Source organism: Diabrotica undecimpunctata, chromosome 3 (assembly GCF_040954645.1).
Source record: "Diabrotica undecimpunctata isolate CICGRU chromosome 3, icDiaUnde3, whole genome shotgun sequence".
Lineage (NCBI taxonomy): Eukaryota > Metazoa > Arthropoda > Insecta > Coleoptera > Chrysomelidae > Diabrotica > Diabrotica undecimpunctata.
In genome coordinates this window covers 44,881,123-44,895,103 of record NC_092805.1, presented here as the reverse complement: position 1 = coordinate 44,895,103, position 13,981 = coordinate 44,881,123, and the positions used below count along the sequence as shown (strand labels likewise).

Here is a 13,981-nt window from a genome sequence, read left to right as displayed (position 1 = left end):
CCGTAATTACTCAGAAATAGGTCTGCAATGAGCAAAAAAATTTATTGAAATCCAATCAAGGATACACAAGAAAAATAGCTTAATAATTATGGTAGAGTTGAGGTCGGGCGTTAATTTTGGAGAGTAAAAAATCACGCAATGTTTTGAACATACTTTTCTTTTTTGATAATAAACGTATCGTAATGATCTTTTTACCAAAATGTGAAGAAAGAATGAAGCGATCTTAAAATATTCATAACATGTAGCGTTTGTTTCTAATACATTCCAAAGGGTGTTGCAAAATTACATGAAAAAACACAACTTTATTTTTATACCCTGTATATAAATAAAACGTTAACATTTCTTAAAAAACATTAATGTAGTCATTAACTAGAAATATACCTACAATGTGAAAAATAAATGATGGAAATCCAATTAAGGGTTCAGAAGAAATCTTCTACAGAAAAGTTTTAAAATCATAGTCCATTTTAGGTGGTGCGTTAATTTTGGAGAGTAGTATATATACATATATTTATATATATATATATATATATATATATATATATATATATATATATACATATATATATATATATATATATATATATATATATATATATATATATATATATATATATATATATATATATATGTATATATGTATATACTAAGTGCTACTCTGTCATCTGCAAATGTGCCAATTACGTTATGTGAAGTTGGTAGATCAGACATCTATATGATATATATATATATATATATATATATATATATATATATATATATATATATATATTGAAATATACGCACGGGCGTAAAGATACAAACAAAAAGATAACTTATTAGAAATATCTTTATTTAACAACATTTCACACAACAAAGTAAAGATAGCCGTGATGATCGCCAACATCCGGAACGGATAGGCACTTTAAGAAGAAGAAGAAACAACATTTCAAAACATTATTTTTAATTCACATAAAACAAATTTTCAATGTTTATGTTCTTATTTACGATTAAAGTCTTCTTTACCATTGAATATTTGGACCACAGGGAACTCGGAGAAAATGTTTCGGCGAGATCGGCAAAGTATACAAGTAGCACAGTTTCACTAATGTGTTCTACATGGTTTTCTGTCATTCGGTGCTGTAATTTTTCATATTCCTTGTTGTCGGTATCTCTCGACTTATATGGCAGTAACTTTTGCGTGGCTTTTCCGCTTTTTTTTTTTAAATTTGGTTAGAGATCTCATAAATATCTTGCATTTTCACGGTTTTAGTTTGACACATAACGTAACACGGACGATAGAATGTCTACTAGTAAATATATTGTCAAAATGAAATCGAATTTTCGAATTTTTTAGAACATATTTATTTGTAGATACAATAACGAACTAGTATGACATAAAAGTTTGTATGCACCGCGGGTATTAATAGATGTATATGCCAGAGGCCCTGGGGTTTGTAACATCGTCGCCATCTGGGCATAAACATCTATTTAATACCTTTGGTACATAAATAACTATTATGAGCTGCTGTAATGTCATTATGGTATCGTGGCTAACTTTTTTATATAGTTCAGTTCGTTGGTGGGTCCTCTTTGCTCTCGTCTGTTCTGCTTACCTCATCTTCTTCGTCTTCCAGGTTTCTTCTTCCTCTATATTAAGTGCCTGGTTAATGTACTTGTTGTTAATAGGTCACTATTCTGACTACTTTACTGACTTGTAGTTGCCTTGAATTCTTTATTGCATTTTATCATAGTTATTTTCCAAACCACAGCTTCCGAATTCTCCTTCTAGCTTTTATATTTTTATTAAATTTATTGGATCATCGGCAAACAAAAGGCGCTGAATATAGTTGTTGTCAATGTTTAAAGTGTTTTATCTATATAAAGTTTTACTGTACATAGTCATACTTTTTGGTGACAGAAAGCATCCTTGTCATAGTCCTTTATCAACATTAAATGGTTCTGAGTAGTACTCTCTGACTTTTATTCTATATTTGTTGTTATCGTAAAGTGATTTTACAGCATTTATGTATGTGTTCTTTATTTCGTCTAAGCCAGCAAGTTGTATCTAATGAACTAATAACAGCGAAATGCGCATAACACAATGGGAGGTACACGAGATGTGAACATTCTTGTTCGTTTATTATGTACACATTATTTTATACATTGTTCCTAGTAAAAAGTTACAAATTATTTGTATAAGATGAGCGTTCTTAGATTTTTTGTGAAAAATTATCAGGTGTCATGTAGTGCCCTGTAAAAAAGGGGACAGATAATGTCATGGTAGTAGAATTAGTTCTATATAATCCATATGTATATATATATATATATATATATATATATATATATATATATATATATATATATATATATATATATATATATATACATATATATTTTTAAAATATATTCAATGGTTGAATAGCAGAGGTTTTATCGGTCAATATTTGGCAAATGAAAGTCGTCAACTACTTTATTGATTTATTCGAATACATTTCGCTTTTATTTTTAAAAGCATCATCAGTTCATTACAAATAAAAGAGATTTTAGAATATAAGTTAACAGCCAACAGTGTTCATACTTACAAAAACAATTTGTAGGTTTTTTTAGATGTTATGAAAACTCTAAACGAGAGAAACGAAACAAAAAAATACAAGAAAAACTGTAAGAACACTATTGTTCATTTAATTTTAACCGATGGCTTCATTTGAATGTTGGTTTAAGCTTTTTCGAGGGTCAAGCCACACTAATATTTTCGATTGTTTTCTATCAGCCCTAGGATTCTCTGCCTAGGATGTCATAATTTTCATATATGGCTTCTTGTCGAACATGTGTTTCTTTGGAATGCAGGGAGGGAAGAGGTACGATTATTAAGGGCATTAGCGAGCGGAACGGGGACAGACCTTTTTTAAAAAAGGATTTCTTTTTTCTATTTCTTTAAAAAACAAACAAACAAAAAAAAAGGGAAAGAAGAATGGGGACGAAGTTACTGTCTTGTAAGGGTTTTTTTATTTTATTTGTTTTTTTATGATGAGAGAGTGATATATCTGGCTCAAGTTGTCGATGTCGGTTTTCTTATTTAGGGGCGATGGATGTTTTAGAATTTGACACATTTCCAGGATGCATCGCTTATAATAATTTTTTTGACAATTTGACAAATTAATTAATTGACAAAAAAAATATATACGGAGGTAGTTATATTGCCACCGATTGGCACCCAACATTTCTGATGGGTCACGTACGTAGGTAATACGGTCATATTTTTTGATAGATACAATTTTTTTTCAAAATCTAATTCACAAAGTAACATTAATTAGTAAGAAATACTTCTGTTGATACAAAAAAGACACGTTACATACGCAATCAAACAATTTAAGACCCAGGGAATACGACCTTGCAATTTCGTTCTTATCTGATCCAATACTATTGGGAATAAATCAGGACTGAGTAATAAGTTCTAATGCAATCTTTCTTTAAGAGGAAGTTTATCAGTCTCTCCTTCACCTGTCCCTATAAAATAATAACTTTCATACGTATCACAATCGTCTTCTTGAGCGTCCACCACAGAACTTCCCAAGGCACTCTATCATACGCTTTCTCAATATTAAAGAATAGAATGTGAGCGTTTGCCTTTTTTTCCTATATTTTTTCATCAGATGCCTTACAATAAAAATTATTTCTGTTATTGATTTATTTTGCATAAATCTAAACTAATTTTCTAATACGTCGGTTTTCTCACGTATCCTTTTATTAATTACTCTTACCCATATTTTCATGCTGAGAGTAAGGAGTTTTATGGCTCTGTAGCTTATCTATTGTTATATATCTCCTTTGTTTTTGTAAACTACTAATATTCTACTTTTTTATTCGTCTGACATTTGTGTCATTTTAGTTATTCTTCTTCTTGCATTAAGCGTCTCGTGTGGAGGTTCCTGATGAACATGGCTACTTGCACTTTTGAAGTTGATGCACGGATATGTTTTACGTCCTACCCATCTTTGTCCAACAATCTTTCCTTGCATTACAAGCTATAGAAGCTCATATCTTGCGTCTCTAGAGACGTGACCAAAGAACTTAAGTTTTTTCTTTATATTAAATATAATTTCAGATTCAATATTCAGGCTTTTCAGCAGTGCCTGATTTGTGACTTAACCCTCGAAGGATACTCTGAGAACTCTTCTGTATAACCACAATTCACACACCTTCACTTTACGATGAGCTAAAACCATTTAATGACTTCCTTCACATTTTCCGGTGTATCTGCATCGGTGGGCCGTCTAGTACGTGGTTCATCAATTCGTTTGTTCATTAGTCCCATAATTTTTCCAGCTTTTTTTTGTTTTCTTCGTCGTTTTATCATTTTTTCAAACAAGTCAATTTTATGCAGTTGTAAAAAGTATACTAATAGCTACATCGCGCTAAAATTTGATTTGTACGCCTAAACGATTTAGGTTTCAATTTCTTTCTTTGTTTTTAACACAACACCAAACATCTTCCTTATCTTTATCAATAATGACTTGATTTTTATAAGGAAATATGCGTAGATTTACCAGATTTAATGGAAACAGGGTTTTTGAAGTTATACTTCTATACGCGCGCTCCACGTTGGAAATTTGTATGGGAGTAAATCTGTGAAATCATTACATATGTAAGATAATGAGTAAGAGAGAGCGACAGAAGATATATTTTCTCCCTCTTCCTCTCCCGAATATAAAAATGTTCCTTTTGTACACATATTTAATATTATATATATTATATATATATATATTATATATATATATATATATATATATATATATATATATATATATATATAGTATAGTCTTTATATAGTATTATATTAGTCTTTTATATTTCAAAATAATAATCTCAATAAATCATTGTATGACCCAGAACTGTCAATTTTGAAATAAGTTTGTGTCATGTCCTCGCTAGTATACTAGTCAGTATCCCTGCCTGTCACGCGAGTTACAGTACAATGACCGCTACCATCCAGTAAGTTCCACCACGTGGATTCCAACACGGGGCTACCGCTTGAACATTCTGGACTAAATTACGACGTATTGAACAGCAAGATCAGCAATTAATAAATTATAAAAACACCATGTTAAAATCAATATTTTTCAGTCTGATTAATTAAAAGTCTGATTTAAAATATAGTCTGATTTAAAATTATAGTCTGATTAATTAAAAGTCTGATTTAAATTATTGTTGTTGTTACTAAAATCTTTGTAAGTCGAAAATAAAAGTTTTAATTGTGAAGTTCAGTTTTTAAAAAAGTGTTTTTCCCAAGAACAATGATAATTCGCGGGAGACCGGGGTTCGATTCCCAGTCGGGGAGGACTTTTTTATTAATATTATTACATGGGTAATTAAACATATATGCGTAAGTAGAAAAGTTATGTATATTATTGTCATTTTTAAATACTTATGAATATTGCATTTTAATCTGTATTGTATTATTATATTGAATTATGTTGCTCTGTATTCTAGTGTATTTTTTTTATGTATATTCTTGTCATTCTTAAATACATATGAATATTGCATTTTAATTTGTATTGTATTATTATATTGAATTATGTTGCAGTGTATTGTATTGTATTTTTATATAAATAACAAAATAAACAATGAATTTTACTGCATAGTATGTGTAAAAAAATTTTTGCATTCAACTCCTTTCATACATATATGAAAATAAAAATATACATTTTCATCAAAATATTGATTCAATCCTTCATTTATTATATTCCTATTACAGGTCAAATGTTGTTTATTAATTGTTAGTAAGTTGTTATTAATTATGTTTCTCTTTCTGCTATGTCTTACCTATAGCATTATATATGTAATGATTGTGCAGATTGACTCCCAAATAAATTTGGAACGGCGAATGCGTGTATAAAAGTGTAACTTCTACCGGCAGTCCCACTGGACTGCCATACCCGTTTTTTTTTGTATAGGTGTATATTGTCTAAGTTACGAAGAAGATATTTTACCATTTTCTTTTATTTAAACCAGTATGTAATTAAAATGTAATTTATTGCTCTTCTTCTATTTCTACTCTACTAATATTTTAAAAGTAGATTATATTATTTAATATAACAAGGACAATTTGTCCACAACTTGCTTATTTTTAAAATAAGTTTAAACAAAATTCTTTATATACGGGTTAAAAATAAAACTAGAAAATATGTATGCCTTTTTTATTTGTGTTTCAATTCATATAGTTAGACAAAAATACTTTTTAATATACTAAGGGCATATGCTGCTCCAAGAGAGGATAATGATGCTCTTGTCCAACCAAGTTTTGAGTCCATTGTTGGTTCCACCATCCGGGTTGTTCCATGGCTTCCCAATGTTGTGGGTATTGTTGTTCGTATTTCTGGTTCCAATATTGAGACCATGGCATTTGTTGTTGGTAAAGATTGTAGTTGTATTGGGAATCTAGGTTCATGTTGTTTTGTACAGAAGATTGGCGGGTCCATGGTAAAACGTTTTCATAGTTCCATGAACGATATTGTTGGTAAACTTGTGGTTGAACATATCTTTGTTGGATGGTTTCGTGGTTCCAAGGAAGAACTTGTACGTGGGACCATGGGAGTACTTGTTCTTTGTTCCATGGAAGTACTTGTTCGTGGTTCCAAGGTTGAACACGGTTAAGTTGCTGGTAATGTAAAGGAGTAAGTTCGTATTGAATGTGGAGTACGAATTCTACCAATTGCTCGAGTTGTTGTTGCGATAAGGTTTTACCGTAGATATATTGGTGCTGCATGATCTGGTTAAGGATTTGTTCATGGGACCATGGGGCTTGACCGAAGTGTTGATATAATTCAGATATGACGTGGAAAATGAGTTGTTGATGCACCCATGGAGTTTGCATTACTTCATGCATAATGTCGTTGTATTTCATTGGATTTTGGTTAAAGTAGTGCATAATGTATGGTACAATTTGTTCGTTGGAGTCCCATACTTGTTCAGGAAGATGTTGATACAACATATTCTGAAGACGTTCATTGTCAGTTACATCATGACTCCATTGGTTCCATTGTTGGTGAAGTCTAACATAATTGAGTAGCAACTGAACACGTTGGACTGGTGATAGGTCTTGAATATCCTGGACATCCCTGGTAAACATATAATTTTATTAAAAAATATAAAAAAAAATATAAAAAATATTGCGTTGGCACGCAATGCACACAGACTTGGCGATTTTTAAATTTTGTGAAAAAATTTTTAAAAAAAGTTACTATTAACTGCATAAATGACAAATGGAACCTTACAAAAACTTATTGATAAAAGAGCGGAGAGAATGTATAGATAATAAGGTTATACCAGAATTAGAAATAAAAAAACAAACCTGCAAATAATACCGTGGAAGTTTTGAGTAAAACGGTAGGTAGTTTATTGAATGATAAATTAACAAAAGTCTGAGGCATTCCTGCGTGGACAAATAAGACAAGAGAGCAGATTTGCAGATTATCAGGTAATAGTTACAAATGACAGAAACGATAATATATAGTATTTGATGAGTAAATTAATCGAAATATACTCAAGGTGTGGATTGGACTTTAACATTGAGAAAACCAACTATTCATGTATTGGTTTGGAGAACGAAGTTTATCTGGTCATTGAACATAACCAAGAAATAAAAGCTTGCCAAGACTATAAATACTTGGAAGTAAGTGATGTTTGATCAAAACTGAAACCGATAACAAGGAAGGTAAACTAAGAAAGATATAAGCAAAAAGAGCAAAGTGATGTTTAATTAGATGTGGTGTAGGAGTAGATGTTGTTTATAGAGTAATTAGGTAATAATAAAAGTTAATATTATGTATGAGTTTATGATCAAGAGCAGTATATATGGTGGAGAAATTTAGAGAGTAATGTGAAAATGTCGAAGTAGCGGAGATAAATGCAATTATCAGATTACTACGGATATCCAGAATATATAGAATAATAAATCAATACTTTAAAAAAACATATGAGAATAGAAGCAGCCATCATGAAAGATATAGAAAACAACAACAGTTGCTCTGGTACTGACACGGAAATTGAATAAATAACGAGGGGCTACCAAAACAATGTCTGAAAAGGCAACCTTCTGAACAAAGGAAGTGAAGAAGACCGAAAACTAGTTAGACTGAAGGCACCGCAAGGCAATAAGCGCAAGAGACCTCAGGGAATAGGAAGCAGACTTTTAGCAGAATAGAAAGTGATGGAGTTTGGAAATCGGACAGCATCGGAAGAGATTCTAAACCGATCATATATATATATATATATATATATATATATATATATATATATATATATATACTATAAAATTAAATTTCAAATACACTTTTAAGATAATTCAGATCTATGCCCCTACAACGAAATGTCTGGAGAAAGACGTAGACACTTTTTATGAAGACATATCTATGTTAATAGGTAATAACGAAAAATTCTGGCCACTTCTTGAAGATTTTAGGGGAACTAACTACTAACAGAAAGGGTGTGCTAGCAATAGCAGAAGAACTTTATACGATGCAAATGGTGACAGATAATAATACACAACCTAGTTAGCTAAACAACTGAGTCTGCTATGTAAAATGAAGAACTACAATAACTAATAGGTTAACATATAAATTCGAAAAGTGCCAGTTGCTAAAGGCCGGTACCGGTTTTCGAAAAAAATTACAGTAGAATAGATTACATGCAAATCGCAAATCGAAGCGAAGCATGGGTCCTGAAAGAAACATCCAAAAACAAACTCGACACATTCGAAAGAAAAGTACTGAGGAGAATACTAGGACCTGTGAGGGAAAACGGAATCTTCAGAATTCGATATAACAACGAGCTCTATCAACTGTATAAGGAAACACCCCTGTCAGACTTCATTAGAATACAAAGATTGCAATGGGCCGGACATGTGATACGAATGGGAGAGGATAGGCTACCAAAACGAGCACTGAACGCCAGAATGCAGGGAAAGAGACCAGTTGGAAAGCCAAGAAAGCGCTGGGAAGACACAGTAAGCAGCGACGCACAAGCACTTTTAGGAGTCCGTGTATGGAGAAGAGCAGCCACAGACAGACAAGGGTGGAGGCAAAAAATAAAGGAGGCCAAGGCTCATTTTGGGCTGTAGTGCCGTAGAAGAAGAAGAAGAAGATTACATGCAAATACTGAAAAATCGTTAAGCACAAAACAGAATATAACAAAAAACTTTATGTTTTGTAGATTATAACAAAATAATGACAAGAAATCTAAGCAATAATTGAATCACTGTAAAACTGTTGTTTAAAATACCGTTGTACACGACATAAAAAATATCTACACTCATGCCACACATACATGAGGAACTCCATATAGACACTTACATCATAAAAATAAAAAGAGGTGTAAAACAAGGAGTTACCCTATCATCAAAACTATTTACGGTTCCTATGGCATATATTTTTAAGTAACAAAATTGGGAGTTCGAATGACATTTTGCTATATCTTTCCAGTGCTACTGTACGGAATGGAAGCGTAAAGTCTAAGTGAGGTGATGCTTGAACGTTTGGAAGTATTTGAGATGTGGGTGGACTACTAAGAATAAACTGGGTCAGCAGAATTATAAATGAGGAGGGCATTAAATGCCTGAACCAAACAACACAACTGGTCATTACAATAAAGAGGCGAAAGCTGGAATACTTCGGTCACTAGATGAGACACCCTGAAAAATGATCATGACACCCTTGATCATACAGGGAAAGATCCAAGGTAAATGTTATCGTGGTCAAAGAAGAATGTCATGGCTGAAAAATCTAAAACAATCGTACGGAAAATCGACTACATCATTATTAAGAGCTACTGTCAATAAAGTAAGGATAGCAAATATGGTAGCCAATATGATATCTAACGATCGATAATGGTGATGGAACTAGAAGAAGAAACTGAGAAAATGAAGGAATTACCATAAACGTAAAAACCACTAACTATTAAAAATATGCAACTTATTTAGTATTATTAACAGAAAATCTAAAACAATAGCTCTTAAGCTATTAGTTAGAGAATTAGAATTAGAAAATTAGAGAATATAAAAATAACTATTGATATGATTAAAAAAATTTAAGTAAAATCGAGTTTTGCACCAACAAAAGACACAAAGATGGCGGAGTTAAATAGAAGAATCAGAAATGCTCCAAATAACGAAACTTTATAATGAAGAGTAGAAGCAAAAGAATGGTGACTAGAATAAAAAAACGAGTGATCCAATAATGCTTAAACCATTTCTGCCATATGCAACGGCAACAAAAAGACAATAAATCCATAACATGCATTAGGAGAATAAACTAAATGAAAAATAAAATAACAAAAAAAAAACAGTACAACCATATTATCATATTATAAAATAAGTGTGACGGGATGGAAACATGGAAAACGTCTTATGACCAAATATGAACTCATTAAAACTATGAATAATAAAGAAAAAAATAAATTATATTGTCTTACCAAGAGTGATACATCCAAGGCAAAACGACATTCTCAGCTTGGTTGCTGCTTTGAACGTACTGTCTCCAGTAGTTACCAGGTTGGCTACGGACACCATATTCTACCCATTGGTTCCATGGTTCTTGTCCATAATGTTGCTGATTCCAAGTCTTCCAGAAGTTGTAGACAGAATGAGTGTTGTATCTGTTGTAGTCTACATCTACATCAACGTATTGTTGATTTCTAGATGTTGGCAAGCAGCTGCACAAGGCAACGACGGAAAGAAGAATGAGTACCTTCATCTTGGAGCAGTGTGCTGAAGTGTGTTTTGTGAATATTGGGGCAGCTTTTTTATACTAGAATTTTGGAATCTTTATCATTTTAATGAACACTTACTGCACTCTTGCCCTTAGATAAAATACATAGAAAAAAACATTTTCTAAAAATATCTTCTGATTAAAATTAGGTACACACTAAATGCATGCGATTAAGTGTTGTGCAGATACTAATTAATTATCAGTGTTTAAAAATTGCCATAAGAATATTACAAAATTGCTATTTAAGTTATTATCATTATGTTTCGTTATTCATATCAACCTGTTATTTTTCGATCGAATGAAAACAATTTCACCTAGTTACAAATGCAGTTTTTAAAATTTTTAATTTAATTAAGTTTATTTTTTTAACGTATGTAATGTTTGTATAGCCATTTTTAGTTACTGATTTTTTTCCAGCTATGTCTTCTTCTTCTTCTTCCCTCTTGTATGTAGGCTTTAAAGCCTCTAATAGGTTCAATTGTTTTTGTATCTTGTATTAGGTGTCTGTTCTTTCAGATTGTGTCATTAAGAGATCCCGCCGCTTTACTTGATTTTTAGCGTTGTTGTCGTACCTCTTCTTCAACACCTCCGTAACTAGTTATATCTATTCCCAGATACCTAAACCGTGCTTCCTGCTTTATTAATTTCCCACCAATTTCGATTTTACATCATAGTAGGTATTAAAATGTTGTCATACATTTTGTTTTTTCTGCTGATATTATCATATTGTATTTCTTGGCTGTTGTATTGAAGATGTGTGTTAATCTTTGGAGCTCACCTTCTGTCTCCGCGATTAATGCGGCGTCGTCTGCATAACATAATATTTGGATTTCTTTGTTCCCCATTCTGTAACCATGACCTTGACGTACTGCTTGTATTATTTCGTCCACTATTATATTAAAGAGAAGTGGGCTTAACGAGTCACCATGTCTGACTCCGATTTGTACTGGTATACACTGTGGTGGTAGTTTTCCATTTATCTTTTCCTGTATTCGATTATGGAAGTAGATGTTTTTGATGGTTTATATAATATTAATTGGTATGCTTCTTTTATACAGTAGGTGTAGAGGTAATGGATTTTGACAAGAACTGTGAGTCATGTCGATGCAGTACAAAAGTTTACCTGTTATTTACAAGGTGATAGCTCTTGTCAAAATCCATTACCTATAAGACGTGTTTGACTTGGATGCGATCGAAAGTCTTTGTCACATTTATAAAACATAGATATGCTGGTTTATTGTACTAGATGTATTTTAGAAGCTCGTTGGTTATTTCGTCTGGTCTAGGTGACTTTCTATTTTTGAGTGAATTTATGGCTATCTCTACTTCCTGAAAACTGATTTCTATTTCATCTTATTTCATCTCTACTTCCTGAAAACTGATATAAGCTATGTTATCATTGTTAGTATGGTTCCTGTGAAATCAAACTGGCATAAATGCAAATCAGAAATTTTTTACTAGAGCGTTTCAAAGATTAACAATTAATTTTTTATCGTTTACTACAGTTTATTTCACGGTAAAGCCACCATATGTACAGATAAAATTATGAAAAGTCTCGCCTATTAAAGTATTCGTAAAAAATGACCAGATTATTGATTAAATCCAGAGCAACATGCAGATACACCACTATGACCTTAAAATGTGATTTTTGTTTGCATTTAAGCCACAATGATAACAGTATAAGGAACCTATTACAGGCGAGCAAAAATTTAAAATGAGGTCATAACTAAGAAATTTATTGTTTCTCCAATTTTTTTAAACGTTATCATAGATCCTATTAGGTTATACGAATTTAAGATTTTTCATCATCATTAATCTTATTAAGGCACAATACGAGGCAGGACGTAAACAATGACATATTCAGGCACAAAATAATTTTTATTAACCGAAAATAATTTTAGAAAAAAAGTACTCCACGAAATCAAGACTCCCTCTTAACCGGTCCCACATTAACCGGCCGTCGTATTAACCGGCCACTCCACCTTCCTATTTTTTTGCGTACGAGACGATCATCAAGCGCCGCTTGATGATCGTCTCGTGCCCCCGGTTGTCAGTTCTGTTTTTGCTTTTGAGGAGGATAGAATTCGTCTTGTGCGAAAATGAGTGAGAAGCGTAAACGTGTGGTTGTGACGATGGAAAAACGTCTAAGTATGCTTAAACGGGTCGACAAATGTGAATCAGTAAAGAAAATTTGTTCAGAGTTGAATATGGGGAAAAGTACAGTGAATGACTGGCGAAGGGATCGGCGTTCAATCGAGGATTTCTGCGCCCAAATGGAATCAGATAAAAATCTCAAAACTAAATGTCCTAAAAAAAGGTGAAGAAAGTCTAAGAACGGCGAAGGGGCACATCTACTAGCGGCCCGATTCTAAGAGAAAAGGCTTTATGTATACACAGCAAAATTATAGACGGAGGCAAATTTATTGCAAGTGAAGGTTGGCTGACTCGCTGCAAGACACGTCACGGAGTTAATTATGCACACGTAAGTGGAGAAAAAATGTCCGCAGACGCTTCAGGTCCAACTGATTTTGCCTCCAAGTTTGTAGAAATTATAAAAATAAAAAAATCAAAACCCGAACAAGTATATAACATGGATGAAACGGGTCTCAATTTCAAAATGCTTCCAGAAAAAAACATTTTTGGAAAATCGGCTTCTGGATTTAAAAAGAATAAAGAGCGCATTACAGTTGCTCTTTGTTTAAATGCAGCAGGAACACACAAAATTCCTCTTTTCGTTGTTGGTAAGACCGCTGAACCGCGTGCATTTAAAAATTTATATCCATCGTCCCTCCCCGTATTCTACAGATCACAAAAATCAGCATGGATGGACGCTGATCTATTCAAAAAATGGTTTGAGCGTGAATTTGTTCTGAGAGTAACGCGCCATCTTAAGAGCGTAAATCTTCCCACTAAAGCAGTGCTACTTCTGCATATGCCCTAACTCATCCTGGAAACCTAACATGTCAGACAGATGACATAAAAATTATCTTTCTTCCTCCTAATAAGACAAGTTTGGTGCAACCGATGGATCAAGGAGTGATTGAAAGCTTGAAAAGACGATACAGACGTAATTACTCTGCGGAAATTTTACAATGCGCAGAAAGTGAAGATCTCAATCTTATGGATATCATCAAAAAAATTAACTTAAAGGACGTAATTTACATGTTAGCTTCCGCCTTCCAAGAAATTCCTGTTTATACTTTCGTTAAGTCTTGGTGAAAACTTTGGGCCAACAT

General features: G+C 32.6%; 2 protein-coding genes across 2 annotated transcripts in view; both read right to left on the bottom strand.

The window, feature by feature from the left end:
- The window catches only part of Traf4 (TNF receptor associated factor 4), a 559,644-nt gene that overhangs the window by 166,993 nt on the left and 378,670 nt on the right, over positions 1–13,981 (bottom strand). The gene's annotated exons all lie outside the window — the stretch shown is intronic.
- LOC140436758 (uncharacterized) lies at positions 6,166–10,768 on the bottom strand. The gene is made up of 2 exons (XM_072525828.1): positions 10,450–10,768; positions 6,166–7,100 (listed from the first exon to the last, which is right to left on the bottom strand). The coding sequence occupies exons 1-2, from the start codon at positions 10,728–10,730 to the stop codon at positions 6,221–6,223; spliced, it is 1,161 nt and encodes a 386-aa protein (XP_072381929.1). The 5' UTR covers positions 10,731–10,768; the 3' UTR covers positions 6,166–6,220.

What these genes read in the sequence shown, in the direction of transcription:
- LOC140436758 (XM_072525828.1), bottom strand. Translation starts at nt 10,730, where the DNA reads ATGAAGGTACTCATTCTTCTTTCCGTCGTTGCCTTGTGCAGCTGCTTG. An exon ending in CCTTGGATGTATCACTCTTG is followed by an intron (nt 7,101 to 10,449) that starts GTAAGACAATAT and finishes TATGTTTACCAG; the next exon opens with GGATGTCCAGGATATTCAAG.